Source organism: Coturnix japonica, chromosome 10 (genome assembly GCF_054131305.1).
Source record: "Coturnix japonica strain WE chromosome 10, WE-NBRP24, whole genome shotgun sequence".
Taxonomy (NCBI): domain Eukaryota; kingdom Metazoa; phylum Chordata; class Aves; order Galliformes; family Phasianidae; genus Coturnix; species Coturnix japonica.
The window spans coordinates 2,605,925-2,626,723 of NC_140672.1; the positions used below are offsets into that span (position 1 = coordinate 2,605,925).

At 58.0% G+C, this 20,799-nt stretch overlaps 2 protein-coding genes across 10 annotated transcripts in view; both read left to right on the plus strand.

The window, feature by feature from the left end:
• Positions 1-2,189, plus strand: part of PEBP4 (phosphatidylethanolamine binding protein 4) — a 60,001-nt gene extending 57,812 nt beyond the window's left edge. For all 9 annotated transcript variants that reach the window (XM_085510460.1, XM_085510464.1, XM_085510461.1 and 6 more), the window contains one exon: positions 1,802-2,189. In XM_085510460.1, coding sequence (XP_085366586.1) covers positions 1,802-1,893 — 92 coding nt within the window. In that variant the 3' untranslated portion in view covers positions 1,894-2,189. The remainder of the gene's footprint in view (positions 1-1,801) is intronic.
• Positions 2,190-13,052: 10,863 nt separating this feature from the next.
• Positions 13,053-20,687, plus strand: EGR3 (early growth response 3). The gene is made up of 2 exons (XM_085510468.1): positions 13,053-13,662; positions 14,808-20,687. The coding sequence occupies exons 1-2, from the start codon at positions 13,464-13,466 to the stop codon at positions 15,848-15,850; spliced, it is 1,242 nt and encodes a 413-aa protein (XP_085366594.1). The 5' UTR covers positions 13,053-13,463; the 3' UTR covers positions 15,851-20,687.
• The last annotated feature ends 112 nt before the right edge of the window (positions 20,688-20,799 follow it).

A 20,799-nucleotide genomic window follows, 5' to 3' on the forward strand; every position in this document is an offset into this window, starting at 1 on the left:
GGGGGTTCGGGTCATCAGTGGGGTTATGCCTGCTCTGTGACAACACAGATGTGTCCCTATGGGTGTCCCTGTGGTGTCCCTTTGGTGTCCTTTTGGATGTCCCTTTAGGTGTCCCTTTGGGTGTCCCATTTGGTGTCTCTTTGGATGCTCCTCTGGGTGTTCCTTTGGTGTCCCTATGGGTGTTCCTTTGGTGTCCCTTTGGATGCCCCTCTGATATCCCTTTGGTGTCCCTTTGGGTGTCCTATTGGCATCCCATTGTGTGTCCTTTTGAGTGTCCCTTTGGGGTCCTGTTGGGTGTCTCTTTGGATATCCCTTTGGTATCTCATTGGATGTCCCTTGGGTGTCCCTTTGGCATCCCCATTGGGTGTTCCTTTGGTGTCCCTCTGATGTCCCTTTGGGTCTCTCTTTGGATATCCCTTTGCTGTCCCTTGGGTGTCCCATTGGGTGTCCTTTTGGATACCCTTGTGGGTGTCCCTTTGGGTGTCCCTCTCATGTCCCTTTGGTGTCCCTCTCATGTCCTTTTGGGTCTCTCTTTGGTCCCATTGCTGTCCCATTGGATGTCCCTTGGGTGTCCCATTGGGTGTCCTTTTGGATACCCTTGTGGGTGTTCCTTTGGGTGTCCCTCTGATATCCCTTTGGCATCCCATTGGATGTCCCTTGGGCGTCCCATTAGTGTCCCATTGGGTGTCCCTTTGGCATCCCATTGGATATCCTTTTGCTGTCCCATTGGGTGTCCCTTGGGTGTCCCATTGGGTGTCCTTTTGGATTCCCTTGTGGGTGTTCCTTTGGGCATCCTTCTGATATCCCTTTGGTGTCCCTTTTGTGTCCCATTGGGTGTCCCTTTGGTGTCCCTTTGGGTCTCTCCTTGGATGTCCCTTTGGGTGTCCCTCTGATGGTGTCCCATTGGATGTCCCTTGGGTGTCCCATTGGGTGTCCCTTTGGTGTCCCTTTGGGTCTCTCCTTGGATGTTCCTTTGGGTGTCCCTCTGATATCCCTTTGGTGTCCCTTTGGCATCCCATTGTGTGTCCTTTTGGGTGTCCCTTTGGGTCTCTCTTTGCATGTCCCTTTGGCATCTCATTGGATGTCCCTTGGGTGTCCCTTTGGGTCTCCCTTTGGATGTCCCTTGGGTGTCCCTTTGGTGTCCCTTTGGGCGTCCCATTAGTGTCCCATTGGTTGTCCCTTTGGTGTCCCTTTGGGTCTCTCTTTGGATATCCCTTTGGGGTCCCATTGGATATCCCTTTGGTGTCCCTTTAGCATCCCATTGGGCGTCCCTCTCATGTCCCTTTGGTGTCCCTTTGGGTGTCCTTTCGGGTGTCCCTTTGGGTCTCTCTATGGATGCCCCTTTGGCATCCCATTGGATGTCCCTTGGGTGCCCCTTTGGGTGTCCCTCTGATATCCCTTTGGTGTCCCATTGGGTGTCCTTTTGGGTGTCCCTTTGGGTCTCTCTTTGGTGTCCCTTTGATATCCCTTTTGTGTCCCGTTGGATGTCCCTTTGGTGTCCCTTTGGCATCCCATTGGGTGTCCCTTTGGATACCCCTTTTGGTTGTCCCTTTGTGTGCCCCCTTAGACACCCACAGTGGGGATTCCCATGGGTGGGCTCAGAGGAAGCAGCGTGCAGCTCAAAGCTCAGCAGGAAGCAATGGGGGCGGGCGGGTTCTGGGGGGGTCCCATCCTCTGCCCCCCCCCATGGGCTGCTCAGCAGGTTGCAGCGCTGCAGGGTCCCTGCAGGAGATGCAGCGCTGTCTGCAGGATGTGGTTGGGTTCCTTGCACACAGGATGCAGCTCTGCTCTCCCCCCTCAGGTTCCTGGTCCCTGCGGAGCTTCGTGGGTCGCTTCCAGCTCGGTTCCCCCGTGGCCTCGACTCAATTCCTCACCAAACACCACGAGGATTAAAGGGGCGCAGACCCTACAACGCTCCTCCAAACCCCAAATCCCTTTATAGGACACCGCTATACGGGGCTCTCATTGCATCCCAAAGGTTCCCCATCTCGAAGCTTTGCTGCTTGTTGAATTAAACCCCCCGAATCGAGGGGTCTTCGTATCCAACCCTGAGCTTCAGGCTGTGACCGCCGGGTCCCGATGTCACCGAGCGGCGGCACTGGGTCGCGGCGTGGGAGCCGCCGTGGTTCCATCCTCGCTGCTCTTCTCTTGGAAAGCAAAACCGAAATTAAAGCTGTAAATCAGAGGGAGCTCTGCCTGCTCCGCCGGCCCTCCCTTGTCATTAGCTCTTTAATTAGGCTTCCATCCATCCCATGAGTCGGCTTTGCAGGCTGCCCGCGTTGATTTCATGCCCCCCGTGGCACATGGAGCTGGGAGCAAATGCAGCGTGGGGGGAAAGTGAGCTGGGAAGGACTCATGGGATGGGATGGGGGGTGAAGCTGCGCCCCCATTGCTGCACCTCACCCCAAACCCACCCCAAATCCAACCCAAATCCAACCCAAATCCACCCCAAACCCAGCCAAAATCCACCCCAAATCCAACCCAAATCCACCCCAAACCCAGCCAAAATCCACCCCAAATCCATCCCAAATCCACTCCAAGTCCACTCCAAATCCACCCCAAACCCACCCCAAACCAACCCCAAATCCACCCCAAATGCATCGGCCCTGCAGCGAGAGCAGCTTTCACCTCAAAGCCAGAGGGCTCTGATGGGGCCGGGACTTTCCCTGCAGCAGGAAGAGGTTGTTTACCCTGCAGGGCTGAATCGTCGCTGCATGCCATGCAGCGCTGCATGGAGGGATGCATGGTGCTCAGTGATCCCATGCAGCCATTACTGTTGTAGGGGGAGGGAAGATGTGATGGGAAATGTGATGGTGGAAATGGGGTGGGGACACAGTGGGTCTGGGGTGGGTATATAAGGGGGGTGGGGGGGAACATGAAGGGGGAAGACCCATAGTGGGGTGGGTTGGGGGTGGAAGTCATTGGGGATAAGGATGGGATGGGGTGGGCAATGGGAGTGGGGAAGGGATGGATGGGATGGGATGGGATGGGATGGGATGGGATGGGATGGGATGGGATGGGATGGGATGGGATGGGATGGGATGGGATGGGATGGGATGGGGATGGGGATGGGGTGGGATGGGATGGGATGGGATGGGATGGGGATGGAATGGGATGGGGATGGGATGGGGTGGGATGGGATGGGATGGGGAAGGGGATGGGGATGGGGATGGGGATAAGGATGGGATGGGGGTGGAGGATGAGGATGGAGCTGAGAAGGAGAATGGGGATGTGATGAGAAAGGAATGGAACCATGGATGGGGTTGGGATGGGAACGGGATAAAAATGGAGCACAATGAGGATAGGGACGAGGATGGGGATATGGATGGGATGGGATGGGGATGGGGATGGGATGGGATGGGATGGGATGGGATGGGATGGGATGGGATCGGATGGGATGGGATGGGATGGGATGGGATGGATGGGATGGATGGGATGGGATGGGATGGGATGGATGGGATGGGATGGGATCAAATGGGATGGGATGGGATGGGATGGGATGGGATGGGATGGGATGGGATGGGATGGGATGGGATGGGATGGGGATGGGATGGGGATGGGATGGGATGGGGATGGGATGGGGATGGGATGGGATGGGATGGGGATGGGGTGGGATGGGATGGGATGGGATGGGATGGGATGGGATGGGGATGGGGTGGGATGGGATGGGATGGGATGGGATGGGATGGGATGGATGGGGATGAGAGACGAGGATAGGATGAGGGTGGGGATGGGGATAAGGATGGGATGGGGGTGGAGGATGAGAATGGGGCTGAGAACAAGAACGGGGATGTGATGAGAGAGGAATGGAACTGCGGATGGGGTTGGGATGGGAACAGGATAAAAATGGAGCACAATGAGGATAGGGACGAGGATGGGGATATGGATGGGATGGGATGGGATGGGATGGGATGGGATGGGATGGGATGGGATGGGATGGGATGAGATGGGATGGGGTGGGGTGGGGTGGGGTGGGGATGGGATGGGATGGGATGGGATGGGATGGGATGGGATGATGTGGGATTGGGATGGATGGGATATTATGGGATATTATGGGATGGGATGGGATGGGATGGGATGGGATGGGATGGGATGGGGTGGGATGGGATGGGATGGGATGGGATAGATGGGATGGGATGGGATGGGATGGGATGGGATGGGATGGGATGGGACGGGATGGGATGGGATGGGATGGGATGGGATAGGAGGACAGGAACGAGGATGGGGATATGGGTCGAAGTGGAAGGAACAAGGACAGGACCGAGGGTGACCCATGGACACCACATCACCCCATGGGCCAGCAGCCGTGACCGCAAACCTGGGCCGTCCACGAGGCTTTGACAGCGTGGAAAATGTGAGCAGCCATTTGTTTGTTCACTTTGGGCTCAATGAGAAAGATAGAAAGAAAAGCAGAAGGAAGCCACACGCGGCCGTTCCGAGTCAACCAGCCTCGACCCGTCCCCTCCTTCCATTCACTTCATTGGTGCGAGAGGAAGAAAAAAGAGAAGCTGAACCTCTCGCCTCCTCAATGCAGAAAGTTTTGCTTCTAAATCAGTTTGAGCTGGAAAGGAAATACGTCACATCCCTGGGGAAGTGGCAGCCACAACCAGCGCTGCAATGGAACAGCCCGGCCCCGAAATAGCTGCACTGTTATTGTCACTGATAGCACCTTTTTTCTCTCTTTCTCTGTGTTTCTAAGTGTCATTTTTAGCATCCAGAGGAAGTTTTGTTTGTGTTTCTTTCCACCGTCGTGGCTTTTTTCTTCTTCTTTTTTCCCCTTTCTGATGGTGGTGGGGGGCAGAGGGTGAGAAAGAGGCTCTAGGGCCATGAGATCCCGTTGTGGGGCTGGAAGGAGAAGCTGCCGACCCATAGAGCCCCATATTGCTGTGGTTATGGGGGGAGGGGGCTCTTGAGGACCCCTATGTGTGCCCATAGAGGATGTGGGCACTGCTGGGGTCCCATAGAGGACGTGGTGACCATGGGCACTGCTGGGGTTCATGCCATCCCCATCCCATAGCAAATATGGGCACATTGGGGGTGGGTTAGGGTCAGACTTGGGGGTCTTGGGGGTCTTTTCTGACCTTAATGGTTGTTGTGGCTTTTTCTTCTTCTTTTTTCCCCCCTTCTGATGGTGGGGGGTGCTGAGAAAGTGGCTCTAGGGCCACGAGATCCCATTGTGGGGCTGGAAGGAGAAGCTGCCGACCCATAGAGCCCCATATTGCTGTGGTTATGGGGGGAGGGGGCTCTTGAGGACCCCTATGTGTGCCCATAGAGGATGTGGGCACTGCTGGGGTCCCATAGAGGACATGGTGACCATGGGCACTGCTGGGGTTCATGCCATCCCCATCCCATAGCAAATATGGGCACATTGGGGGTGGGTTGGGGTCAGACTTGGGGGTCTTGGGGGTCTTTTCTGACCTTAATGACTCTCCCAGCCAAAGGAGGGGTTCCATGAAGGAGGGCAGGGAGGAGTCATTCCCCATCCCATATCTGGTGGGACCAGGCTGCGAAAAGGCAGATATAAGGGCAGGGGGTGCAGGGGAGCAGGGGCAGCCCCTAACTGCAATGGGGCACCCCATAACTGCAATAGGGCACCCCATATCTGCAATGGGACACCCCATAACTACAATAGGGCACCCCTAACTGCAATAGGGCAACCCATAACTGCAATAGGGCAACCCATAACTGCAATAGGGCACCTCTTAACTGCAATAGGGCACCCTCTAACTGCAATGGGGCACCCCATATCTTCAATGGGACACTCCATAACTGCAATGGGGCAGAGGGACAGGACGGGGAGCAGAGCAGAGCTCCCCCATTACCAGCCCTTGCACAAGAAGGGATCGTCAGGCTCAGCTGACGATGATCTAAGTGCAGAACTATATCAACCTGTTAATTAATTAACGCTATCTCCTGCTCCTTAATGACCCATCTGCGGCTCTCAGGCACTCTCCTCATTCAGGTTTGCTGCTCCCCCCGGGATATGGGGCAGGATGGGGGACTCCCTATATGCCAGAGGGGGAAGATGTGATGTAGGGATGATGGAAACCCCAAATCCCAAAGACCCCCATGTGGGGCTGAGTATGGGGGGGATGCTGCCCCACACTGTGCATTGCCATTGCCCTGTACCCCACCCCATAGAGCACCTGCCCCATTACCCCACCCCATAGAGCCCCCCTGCTATAACCCACCCCGTAGTTCACCTTCCCCATAACCCACCCCGTAGACCCCCCAATCTCTGCCCTGTACCCTACCCCACAGAGCTCCCATCCAATCCCCCACCCCATAGAGCCCCTGCCCCATTACCCCACCCCATGGAGCCCCCTTGCTATAACCCACCCCGTAGTTCATCCTGCCCCATAGCCCACCCCATAGACCCCCCAATCCCTACCCCATAGAGCCCCCACCCCATTACCCCACCCTATAGATCCCCCTGCCCCATTACCACACCCCATAGACCTCCATGCCCCATTACCTCCCCCTATAGATCCCCCTGCCCCATTACCCTATCCCATAGACCTCCATGCCCCATTAACCCCCCCCATAGATCCCCCTGCCCCATTCCCCTACCCCATAGACCTCCATGCCCCATTACCCCACCCTATAGGACCCCCACCCCATAGATGCCCCATTACCCCACCCTATAGATCACCCTGCCCCATTACAACACCCCATAGACCTCCATGCCCCATTACCCCACCCTATAGATCCCCCTGCCCCATTACCACACCCCATAGACCTCCATGCCCCATTTCCCCACCCTATAGACCCCCTACCCTATTACCCTACCCCATAGACCTCCATGCCCCATTACCCCACCCTATAGATCCCCCTGCCCCATTACCTCCCCCTATAGATCCCCCTGCCCCATTACCCTACCCCATAGACATCCATGCCCCATTACCCCACCCTATAGACCCCCTACCCTATTACCCTATCCCATAGACCTCCATGCCCCATTACCCCCCCTATAGGTCCCCCTGCCCCATTACCACACCCCATAGACCCCCTGCCCCATTACCACACCCCATAGACCCCCTACCCTATTACCCTACCCCATAGACCTCCATGCCCCATTACCCCACCCCATAGACCCCCCATCCTGCCCATGAGACCTATGAGATCCCTATATCATATATCCTATATGATCCCTTCACCCTACACCCCCCCGACACCCACCACCCTGCAATGATTTGTTGCCCTTCTCCATATGCAGTCAGTAGTGCAGGCGTTGAGGCCCCGGTACAGTCATACCCGGGGGTAGATGTGGGGTAAGTGACATTTCCCCATTAGCCACAATATTTACCACTCTGTGACCTATAGATTGTGGGTTGTGGGGTGGAGAGGATGGAGTTTTCTGCCCCATTCTTGGTGTATGGGCTGACCCCATAATGTTGGAGCAGAGCTGTCCCCAACCCAAGGGATGCGGGTGGGGATTCAGCACCACGGACAGTTCCCGGGACCCCCACCCCATTAAAGGGGGGTGGGCGCCCTATTGTGCCCTATGGCCTCAAGTGCAATGGGACCCCAATGTTGGGGGTGATTTGGGGTGGGATTCCAATGGGACCCCAAGTTTGGGGGTGATTTGGGGTGGGATTCCAATGGGACCCCAATGTTGGGGGTGATTTGGGGTGGGATTCCAATGGGAACCCAATGTTGGGGGTGATTTGGGGTGGGATTCCATTGGGACCCCAAAGTTGGGGGTGATTTGGGGTGGGATTCCAATGGGACCCCAAGGTTGGGGGTGATTTAGGGTGGGACACTCATTGAAGGCGATGAGATCAAAGGGGGGGGGGGATTATAGGGGCAATGGGAACACATGGGAGGGGGTGGGAGATCCAGGCACCCATGGGGGGGGGGGTACGGGCATCCATAGAGGGGTGGGATCGTTGGTGGGTGGGGGGCAGATGGGGGTGAATTGGGATGGTATGGGGGGGGGGGGGGGCCCTATAGCGGGTGGGGGGAGATGGAGCCCTATTATGGGGGGGGGCAGATAGGGACCTATAGTGGGGGGGGGAAGATGGAGCCCTATTATGGGGGGGGGGGAGATGGGGACCTATAGTGGGGGGGGGAAGATGGAGCCCTATTATGGGGGGGGGGGAGATGGGGCCCTATAGTGGGGGGCAGGGGGGGGAAATGGGGCCTTATAATGGGGTGTGTATCTATGGGGGGGGGTCCTGTGGGGCCGTTTGTCTCCGAGTGTGGATGCTCTAATGGGGGGAGGGGAGGGAGGGGGGAATAGCCCCCCCATGTGGGCACCCACGGCTGTGCCCCCCCACACACACACCCCATAGAGGTGCCCCCCCCACCCCATAGCGGTGCCCCCCCCTACCCCATAGGGGTCCCCCTCCCACCCCTCGGGGCTGCAGCGCTGCTCGCCGCTCCGTTCCCTTTTGGGGTGGGGGTGGGGGGGGGATCCCGCTCCGCCCCCTCCCAGCTCCGCTCCGTGTATGGACGGGGGGGGGGGGGCCGGAACCGCCGGCCCATAGAAGGCAATGGGGGGGCGGGGCCGGATCCGGCCCTTGTATGGCGCTTCCCCTCCGCCCCCCCCCGCAGCCATCGCTGCTGTGTTCCCCCCCCCCCCCCCCCCCGCGTTGGGCCGTGGGAGGGGGCGGGGGGAGGAGGAGGGAAGGGGGGGTGGGGAGAGAATGGGGTGAAGGGGTGAACTGTAAAGTGGGGGGGGGGTTGGAAGGGGGGGGGCTGCCAAAGGTTGGGGGTGTTCTGTAGGTATAGGGGGTGGGGAGGAGGTTGGGGGTGCATGGAGTGTGGGGGGGGTCTGCAGGGGTTGGGGGGGCGGTGGGGGGAGAGATATGGGGGGTTTTAAAGATAATGGGGTTCTTCAAGGGGTTGGGGGGCTGCAATGGGTTGGGGGCTGTGCAGATGATGGGGCACAATGGGGTGAGATGGGGGTGGGGATCTATGGGGAGCAATGGGGTGAGATGGGGGTTGGGGATCTGTGGGGCACAATGGGGTGAGGATCTGTGGGGGAGGGGTCCAATGGGGTGAGATGGGGGGGATGGGGATCTGTAGGGCACAATGGGGTGGGGATCTGTGGGGTCCAATGGGGTGAGATGGGGGATGGGGATCTATGGGGCACAATACTGTGCAGATTTAGGGTTTCCCCTAAGGGTGGGGGTCTACAGGAGGGGGATGGTCCTGCAGGTGAGGGGCATCACTGTGGTACATGGGGGGGGTCTATCGGGTGGGGGGGGTCCCATGGTTGGGGTCCCAGAATTGAGTGGGCCCCTATAACACAAGGGACACCCCCAGACCCCCATTCCCTACACAGGAACACCCCTATACACCGACCACATCCCCCCATGTCACCCTAATGTCACCCTATTACCCCCAAACTACGGTGCTCCCCGCCCCCCCCCCTATATTTACCCCACCCCCCTGGGTCGCTCCCACACTCCTGCAAAGGGGGGTCTATAGGAGGGGGGGGGTCCTGCAAGTGAGGGGCATCATTGTGGTACATGGGGGGGGTCTATGGGGTGGGGGGGCCCATGGCTGAGGGGGTCCCATGGCTGGGGGGTCCATCGGGTGGGGGGGTCCCGTGGATGGGATCCCAGCATTGAGTGGGCCCCTATAACACAAGGGACACCCCCAGACCCCCGGGACACCCCCAGACCCCCATTCCCTCCACATCACCCCATTACCCCCAAACTATGGGGCTGCCCCCCCTCCTCCCCCTTTAGTCACCCCCCCCCCCCCCCCCCCCCCAGGTCGCTCCCACACTCTTGCAAAGGGGGGTCTACAGGAGGGGGGGGGGTCCTGCAGGTGAGGGGCATCATTGTGGTACATGGGGGGGTCCACCGGGTGGGGGGGGGTCTATCGGGTGGGGGGGTCCCATGGCTGGGGGGTCCATTGGGTGGGGGGGTCCCATGGTTGGGGTCCCAGCATTGAGTGGGCCCCTATAACACAAGGGACACCCCCAGACCCCCGGGACACCCCCAGACCCCCATTCCCTCCACATCACCCCATTACCCCCAAACTATGGGGCTGCCCCCCCCCCCTCCCCCTTTATTACCCCCCCCCCGCCCCCCCCCGGGTCGCTCCCTCTGCACAGCCGGCCCTGCAGGAGTTGGGTAAGTTCGGCTCTTGCGACAGCGCGTTTTTCCACCCGTGCGCCATTTCACTCGGGGGCTTTAGGCAGATAAGGATCAGTTGGCGCTGGGAGCACGAAACCTCCTAATTGCCGACGCCTGGGAAGTGCCAAACTTTATGGGAATGGGGGGGGGAGGAGCTGGAAAAAGGGGGGGGGGGGGGGTGGGGATTGAGTGTGACCTGTTTGCAGGTGCTCATAGGGGAAGGGGGGGGCTCAGTGCTCTCTTAGTGCAAACCCCCATTGGGATCTGTTATGTCGACCCCATAGGCTTGTAGGGTCGACCACCCTCCCCCCCCTCAGAGCCCTATGTGTGGGGCCATAGGGCAGCTTTGGGGCCAGGAGTTAGGGGTGGGGGCTCTCTGATTGCTCTCTCCCCATTGGGATTTGTTATGTCGACCCCATAGGCTTGTAGGGTCGACTCCCCCCCCCCCCCTTCCTCCCCCAGGCCCTGTGTGGGGCCATAGAGCAGCTTTGGGGCAGGGAGTTTGGGGTTTGGGGGGCTCAGTGCTCTCTCCCCATTGGGATCTGTTCTGTCGACCCCATTGGCTGCATATCCCACCTTTACACCCCACTCCTTCTTCCCTTTGCCCATAGGGGGGGCTATTAGGGTCGACCCCCCCCCCCCATATCCCTCCGTGTGGGGCAGCAGAGCAGCTTGGGGGGGGTGGGGGTCAGGGCTGGAGCAGCAGCACAGCACTAGGGGGGTGTGGATGCAGAAGGCCGCATGCACGGTGTATGGCATTGCATTGCGCTCAGATCCAGGTGTGGGTGCTGGTTGCATGGCGCCTTGCTGCAGGATGCACATTGCATGGGGCCCAATGCAAGGTGCTGGTTGTGTGATGCACATTGCATGGGGCCCAATGCATGGTGCTGGTTGCATGATGCACATTGCATGGAGCCCAATGCATGGTGCTGGTTGCGTGATGCACGTTGCATGGAGCCCAATGCATGGTGCTGGTTGCAGGATGCACGTTGCATGGAGCCCAATGCAAGGTGCTGGTTGCGTGATGCATGGAGCCCAATGCATGGTGCTGGTTGCAGGATGCATGGAGCCCAATGCATGGTGCTGGTTGCAGGATGCACATTGCATGGAGCCCAATGCATGGCGCTGGTTGCAGGATGCATGGAGCCCAATGCATGGTGCTGGTTGCGTGATGCACGTTGCATGGAGCCCAATGCATGGTGCTGGTTGCAAGACTCACATTGCATGGAGCCCAATGCATGGTGCTAGTTGCAGGGTGCACATTGCATGGGGCCCAATGCATGGTGCTGGTTGCAAGACTCACATTGCATGGGGCCCAATGCATGGTGCTGGTTGCAAGACTCACATTGCATGGGGCCCAATGCATGGTGCTGGTTGCAGGATGCATGGAGCCCAATGCATGGTGCTGGTTGCAGGATGCATGGAGCCCAATGCATGGTGCTGGTTGCAGGATGCACGTTGCATGGAGCCCAATGCATGGTGCTGGTTGCACGGTACCCAGTGCTTGGTACCAGCTGTAGGGTACCTGGTACCGGCTATAGGATACCTGGTACCGGCTATAGGATCGTGGTACTGGCTATAGGATACCTGGTACCAGCTGTAGGATGCCTGGTACCAGCTATACGATACCTGGTACTGGCTATAGGATCCTGGTACCGGCTATAGGATCGTGGTACCAGCTATAGGATGCCTGGTACCAGCTGCAGGGTGCTGGTTACGTGGTACCCAGTGCCCCATTCCAGCCATAGGGTGCCAGGTTCTGGTCATAGGGTGCCCCATTACAGCTATAGGGTGCCCCATTCCGGCCATAGGATGCCCTGTTCTGTCCATAGGGTGCCCGGTTCCAGCCATAATGTGCCCGGTTCTGGCCATAGGGTGCCCCATTACAGCTATAGAGTGCCCTATTACAGCTATAGAGTGCCCCGTTCCGGTCATAGGGTGCCCTTTATATGGTACCCAATGCCCAGTACCGGCCATAGGGTGCCCCGTTCCAGCCATAGAGTGCCCGGTTCCGGCCATAGGGTGCCCTATTACAGCTATAGGATGCCCCGTTCCGGTCATAGGATGCCCGGTTCTGGCTGCAGGGTGCCCGGTTCCGGCCATAGGGTGCCCGTTGCTTGGTACCCAATGCCCAGTACCGACCATAGGGTGCCCTGTTCCGGCCATAGAGTGCCCTATTACAGCTATAGGGTGCCCGGTTCCAGCCATAATGTGCCCGGTTCCGGCCATAGGGTGCCCGGTTCCGGCCATAGGGTGCCCTATTACAGCTATAGGGTGCCCCATTCTGTCCATAGGGTGCCCGGTTCCGGCCATAGGGTGCCCGGTTCCGGCCATAGGGTGCCCTATTACAGCTATAGGGTGCCCCATTCTGTCCATAGGGTGCCCGGTTCCGGCCATAGAGTGCCCGGTTCCGGCCATAGGGTGCCCTATTACAGCTATAGGGTGCCCTATTACAGCTATAGGGTGCCCCGTTCCGGTCATAGGGTGCCCGGTTCCGGCCATAGGGTGCCCTATTACAGCTATAGAGTGCCCCGTTCTGGCCATAGGGTGCCCGGTTCCGGCCATAGGGTGCCCCATTCTGTCCATAGGATGCCCGGTTCCGGCCATAGGGTGCCCTATTACAGCTATAGGGTGCCCGGTTCCGTCCATAATGTGCCCGGTTCCGGCCATAGGGTTCCCGGTTCCGGCCATCGGGTGCCTGTTACGTGGTACCCAATGCCCAGTACCGCCCGTAGGTTCTCGGTTCCGGCCGCCCGGTGCCGTTGTCCCTGTGTCCCGGTCCCGGTCCATTTTCAGTCCCGTTCCCTTCAGCTCCTTTCTCCGTTTCCTGCTTTCTAATGTTCCATTGTGCGGGTGCTTCCATTGTGACGCGCAGGGCTCGGCGATGCTTTGTCTGTCCATATATGGGCAGCTACGTCACGGAGCGCTCCCCCCCCCCTCCCGCATAAATGGGCCGCGGAGTCCCCGGCGGAGCAGTCGGGAACCCGGAGCGGAGCGAGAGCGACGGAGCCACCGGGAGGGGTTAAATCCTCCCCCCCCCTCCCCATATTCTAACACCCACCACCCTGCACAGCAGCCGGGCCCCCCCCCCCAAGAGGAAACACCATCAACACGCCGCTACACGGACCCACGCGAGACCTCCCCCCACTCAGGACCTCCCCCCCCCTATTCCCACCCCCTCAAGCCCGCCCTAACTTTATTTATATCCCCCCCCCATCCCCCCATCTCCCATCTATCGCTTTTTTTCGCCTTTTTTTTCTGTTTTTTTGGCCCCTTCTTTTCTCGGCCGTGTATGATTTCCACGGCTCGGATCCGCCGTTCGGATGTTGTTCGTTGGGGAAAGGAGCTGATCCGACCTTTATCTCCGATGCTATGACCGGCAAACTGCTGCTGGAGAAGCTGCCGGGGACGATGAGCACTTTGCTGAACCAACTGCCCGACTCTTTGTACCCGGAGGAGATCCCCAACTCTTTGAATCTCTTCTCCGGCGGCGGCGGTGGAGGAGGAGGAGGAGGAGGAGGAGGAGGAGGAGGAGGCGATCCGGTGCCTCACTACAACCAGATGGCTGCAGGTGACGGGGGTTTGGGGGGGGGGGATGCGGGGAAAAAAGGGGCCGGGGGGCGGCGTGTGTGTGTGTGTGTGTGTGAGCAGGGGGGAAGGGAGCGGCCCCCCCCCCCCCCCCGCCCCCACGCGTGACCGCCCACCCACCCGCTTTGCTCGCTGTGTCTCCTCCGCGCTGCGGGAGCGCTGAGCTCAGCCCGAAGCTCCGCCGCAGGTACCGGGGATGGGGGCACGCATGTATAGGGCAACCCCCCCCCCCCCCACCTCCACCCTCTTCTTCTCCCCCACCCCACCCCCCGAGCTGGGGGGGTCACGCGTGGCCGTGGGTTCCCATCCTCCTTACGGCTCCCACCCTCCTCACGGCGGCGGTGCGGGGGGGTTTGGACACACTGCCCCCCCCCTTTAACCCCCCCCTTTAACCCCCCCAACAACCACCAGCTCCCAACCGGGATCCGCGTGGGCGCCGCGGACACTCGCGGCCGTGGGCTCCCACCCACCCGGTGGCTGCGGCGTGGGGGGGGCCCGAGGGAGCTTCCCCCGGAGCTCGGGGCTGTTGGGGGCGGCGTGTGTGTGTGTGTGTGTGTGTGTGTGTGTGTGTGTGTTTAATGGGGGGGGGGGGCACAAAGCCGCTCTGCTTTCTCGCCTCCAGTCTCGTGGTTTAACACGCTCAGAGCTCAGACCCCCCCCCAGGTCGGGGGTCGGTAAAGCGGAGTTGGGGTCGCGGAGCTCCGTGGGCACTGAGCCCACCTTTACAGAGGGGTCTCCCACCCCTATGGGTGACCCCCTATGGGGCGGCAGCGCCGCTTCGTGTACCGGCACGGGCACCGCGAACCGAGCCCCATGGAGCCCCACGGAGCCCCATGGAACCCTATGGAGCCCCACGGAGCCCCACGGAGCCCCATTGAGCCCCATTGAGCCCCATGGAACCCTATGGAGCCCCACGGAGCCCCACGGAGCCCCATTGAGCCCCATTGAGCCCCATGGAACCCTATGGAGCCCCACGGAGCCCCATGGAACCCTATGGAGCCCCACGGAGCCCCACGGAGGTGGCCGAGGGGAGAGAGGGGGGGATTTAAGGATCGGCCGCAGGGTGGGGGCCCGCATCGCCCCGTCCCCACCCGTCTCACCCTGCCCCTTTTCTTTCCCCCCTTTCAGACAATGTGATGGACATTGGGATCGGGAACGACAAACCCAGCCAGGAATTGTCGTCCTATTCGGGGACGTTTCAACCGGCCGCAGGTAACAAGACGGTGACTTACCTGGGGAAGTTCGCCTTCGATTCTCCGTCTAATTGGTGCCAGGATAACATCATCAGCCTGATGAGCGCCGGGATCCTGGGGGTCCCGCCGGCCGCTGGGACCCTCAGCGGGACGCAGAGCTCGGGGGGCGCCATGGGGGGACCCCCGCAGGGCGACGTGGACCAGATGTACCCAGCGCTGCCGCCCTATTCCTCCTGCAGCGACCTGTACCCGGAGCCCGTCTCCTTCCACGACCCTCAGAGCAACGCCGGCCTCTCGTATTCCCCGCAGGATTATCAAGCGGCCAAACCCGGCTTGGACAGCAACTTGTTCCCTATGATCCCAGACTATAACCTGTATCACCACCCCAACGAGATGGGAGCCATCACGGAGCACAAACCCTTCCAGAGCTTAGACCCCATCCGAGTCAACCCTCCTCCCATCACCCCGCTGGAGACCATCAAGGCCTTCAAGGACAAACAGATCCACCCGGGTTTCGGGGGTCTCCCTCAACCCCCCTTGACCCTCAAACCCATCCGACCCCGTAAATACCCCAACCGACCCAGCAAAACCCCGCTGCACGAGCGGCCCCACGCCTGCCCGGCCGAGGGTTGCGACCGTCGTTTCTCCCGATCCGACGAGCTCACCCGACACCTCCGCATCCACACGGGCCACAAACCCTTCCAGTGCCGCATCTGCATGAGAAGCTTCAGCCGCAGCGACCACCTCACCACCCACATCCGTACCCACACCGGAGAGAAACCTTTCGCCTGCGAGTTTTGCGGTCGGAAATTCGCCCGTTCCGACGAACGCAAACGACACGCCAAGATTCACCTCAAGCAGAAGGAGAAGAAGGCCGACAAAAGCTCGGCTGCAGGGCCGCCCCCTCCCGCAGCCCCCCCCGTCGTCACCTCGTCGCCCCCCGTCGCCCTCACCCCCGCTGTCACCACTTGCGCCTGATGGGGACGGAGCGGTTCGGACCCGGAGCCGGGACCGGAGGAAGGACGCCCTCAATCCCCCCCCCCAAACCATCACCCCACGACCCCCATCCCCCCATTACCCGGCTGTGTGGATCGGATCGGCCGCAGCCCTGAGCCTATGGCTGAAGGGGGGGGATCGGATCGGCCCTGAGCCCGCTTTTGGGGGGGGGTCCGCGTCCTGCTGCCCCGGTCCCCCCATTACCCGGCGGTGCGGATCGGATCGGCCTTAGCACTGAGCTCAATGCTGGGGGGGGGGGGTTGCGTCCCGCTGCCCCCATCCCCTCATTGTGTGGATGGGATCGGCCCTGAGCCTATGGCTGAAGGGGGGGGGTCTGCGTCCCGCTGCCCCTGTCCCCCCATTACCCGGCTGTGTGGATGGGATCGGCCCTGAGCCAGCTTTTGGGGGGGGGTCCGCGTCCTGCTGCTGCATCCCGGCCCCCCCATTGCCTGGCTGTGTGGATGGGATCGGCCTTGAGCCTATGGCTGAAGGGGGGGGGTCCGCGTCCTGCTGCCCCGGTCCCCCCATTGCCCGGCTGTGTGGATCGGATCGGCCCTGAGCCCACTTCAGGGGGGATTCGGATCGGCCCTGAGCCTATGGCTGAAGGGGGGGGTCCCTCTGCCCCTGTCCCCCCATTACCCGGCTGTGTGGATGGGATCGGCCCTGAGCCCACTTTTGGGGGGGGTCCTCGTCCCTCTGCCCCGCTCCCCCCGCCCCCATAGCCGGGCTCAGGTCGTTGCTGTCATCCCGCTGTGTGCGTGGCGGTGCGGCGGGCCGGGCTGTGCGCGTCCCAGCGTTGAGGTTCTGGGGAACCCAAATGGGGGGATCCCGGTACCGAGGTTCGGGGCTGAGTGTGTCCCGGTACCGGGGGATCGGGGGGATCGGGTTGAGTGTGCGCTAGGAGAGGGGTCAGGATGGGGGGGGTCCGGTGCCGGGGGTCGCGTCGGATGCATCGCGGTGTGTGGATCCCAGCGCTGGGGGTCGGGATGTGGGTGGACACGTCGGTGTCCCGGTACCGGTACCGGGTGGGGGAGCGGTGAGGTTCGGGAACGGTGATGTGAAGGATGCGGGGCTGGGGGTCGCGATGGGGCTGGGATGTGGGGATGGGGCTGTGCATGGGTCGAGACTGAGGCACTTTATTGTGCACAGAACCGCTGCTGGGGGGGGGATTTGGGTCAGCCGGTACCAGAACCGGGCCGGGTGCCCCTTAGAAACCGGGATACAGCACTGAGGGGGGGGAGGGATCCCATAGTGGGCTCACAGCTCCCGGCCCGGTTCTGTGTGCAGCCCAGCCCCCCTCTATCCCCCCCGGCCCTTCTGAACCCACAGTGCCCCCCGCCCCATATGTCCCCCCCCATAACACCCCCAGCACCTCCCCATATGTCCCCCCCCCCCCCTTTGGCTGCCCCCCATCGATTTCCTCGGGTCGGAAGGGAAAAACGCAACAACAACAACAACAAAAACCCAACCAAAAAAACCCTGAAAAATAAGAGAAAAAACACCCCCAAAAAAAGAAACAACCCCCCCCCCAACAAAGAAAAACAAACAAAACAAAGCCGTATTTTGCTGGATACTTTTTATAATGTGAGATATTTTTATTTCCTTTTGGTCACTTTACGAACCTGCCCCAATTCAGGGAGGAGGAGAAGGAGACCAGGCCGTCATTAACCCCCCCCCCCCTTTATCCTCCCCCCCCCCTCCTGCCGTTGCTGTGTGCATGACGTCACTGCATGGCCGCTGCCGACCCCCCCCCCCCCCACGACCCCCACCCACCCCCCACCCCCCTCCTCTCTGCTCCCCTCGAATGGCGGATGAGCCCCCGAAGGACGAAGCGTCTGTTGCCAAATGTGGGCGGTCGTGGTGGGGGTTGGGTTGGGTTGGTTGGTGTGTGAGTGTGAGAGGTAACATGACACAACACGGCTTGATGCAATGCAACACAATAACACAACACACAACAACACAACAACACAACAACACAATGCAACACAACACGACACAACACGGCTTGATGCAATGCAACACAATAACACAACACAACACACAACAACACAACATAACACAACACGTAACAACACAATGCAACACAACACAACACAACGTGGCTTGATGCGATGCAACACGACACACAACACATGACACAACACAACACAACACAACGCAACAACACACAACACAACACCACAGCTTGATGCAATGCAACACAACACAACAAACAACACAACACACGACACAATGCAACACGACAACACAGCTTGATGCGATGCAACACAACACACAACACAACAAAACACATGACACAACACAACACACGACACAACACACGACACAACACAACACAGCTTGATGCAATGCAACACAACACAACAACACAACACACGACACAATGCAACACGACAACACAGCTTGATGCAATGCAACACAGCGCACAACACAACGCAACACAACATGGCTTGATGCGATGCAACACAACACACAACACAACACACAACACAACACAGCTTGATGCAATGCAACACAACAACACAACACAGGGTGACACAACAGGACACAGTGCAACACAACACAACAACACAGCTTAATGCAATGCAACAGAACAACATGACACGACACAACACAACACAAATTGATGCAATGCAACACAACAACACAACGCACAACACAGCTTGATGAAATGCAACACAACACAACACAACACACAACACAACATGGCAACACAAAACATGACACAACACACAATGCAACACAACACAGCGTGACACAATAGGGCACAACGTGACACAACACAACACACAACATGGCAACATGACACAGCACACAACATGACAACACACAACACAGCATGACACAACACACAACAACGTGACACAACACAGTGCAACACATGACACAATACGACACATCACAACCTACAACATGACAGCACAACGCACAACATGATAACACAACATGATAACACAACACAGCATGATAACACACAACGGCACACAACATGAAACAACACAATGCAACACAACACGGCACAACACAACACAGCACACAACACACATGACACAACGCAATGTAACACACAACACAGTTAAACACAACACAACACACAGCACACAACACACAACATGACAATGCAGCAACACAGCGTGACACAACACACAGCAAAACACAACACCGCACACACCACAACATGATACAGTGCAACACAACATGCCATGACAACACACAACATGACAACACACAACACACAACACAGCATGACACAACACATAACACAACATGACACAACACAGCACGCAACTACACACGACGCAACGCAACACATGACACAGCACGACACAACACGCAACGCAACACAGAATGCATAACACACACAACACACAGTGCAGCACAATGCAGCACAACACATAGCACAGCACACAGTGCAGCACAGCACACACAACACAACACACAACACAGCACAATGCAGAACAATGCAACACAACACACACAACACACAACACAGCACAACACAACACAGAATGCACAACACAACACACACAACACACAACACAGCTCAATGCAAAACACACACAGCACAGCAACACAACGCAACACAGCAACACAACACAATGCAACACAAAACACAACACAACACAATGCAAAACACACACAGCACAGCAACACAACGCAACGCAGCAACACAACACAATGCAACACAACAGCACAACGCGAAACAACGCAACACACACAACACGACACACAACACAACACGATGCACAACACAACACAATGCACAACACACACAACACAGCAACACAACACACACAACACAACACAACGCACAACACACGACACAATGCAACACACACAACATACAACGCAACACAACACACAACACAGAATGCACAACACACAACACACAACACAATGCAACACACACAACATACAACGCAACACAACACACAACACAACACAGAATGCACAACACACACAGCACAGCAACACAACACAACACATGACACACAATGCAACACAACACAACAGAATGCACAACACACACAATGCAGCACAGCAACACAACACAACGCACAACACACACAACACAGCAACACAACACACAACAGAACACAATGCACAACACAGAACACAACGCAACACAACGCACAACACACAGCACAGCAACACAACACAACACAAAACACAACGACACAACGCAACACAACACACAACACAACAGAATGCACAATGCAGCACAGCAACACAACACAACACAACAGAATGCACAACACACAATGCAGCACAGCAACACAACACAACGCACAACACACAACGCAGCACGACACGACACACAACGCAACACACACAACACAACGCGCGCGAAAAAGGCAAAAAAAAAGGCAAAAAAAAATAAAGGGGGGAATGATATTTTTTGAGAGACTTTTGTATCAAAGTTGAGTACTTAGAGAAAAAAAAGAAAAAAAAAGGCAAAAAAAAACCTAAAAACATGCAAAAAAAATAACCAAAAAGAAACAAAAAAGGGCCGCTCCAGATGTAATATATTTTGTGGATGTTTTTATTTCTTTATAGTACCTTATACTAAGGTTAAAACAGAAAAAAAAACATTAAAAAAGGAAAAAAAAAAAAGAAAAAAAATTGTAAAAAACAACCTCTTTCACCCCAACCCCCACATCCCCGAAATAATGAATAATAATAATTAATAATATTAATAATGATGATGATAATGAAACCCGGTATCGTGAGAAGGTGACGATTTTCACCCCCATTTCATGGCTCATCCCCGCTGTAACCATCCGCCGATGCCGTAAATATATCATTGTGTTTGGCTGCCTCCCGGCCCTTCTTTGAGCACCACTCGAGGGCAGGGATGGGGATTTGGGGAGGGGGCTTCCCTTCTTTGGTGTGTGGTTTGGTTGGAAGGGTCCCCATTGTGATGGGGTCGG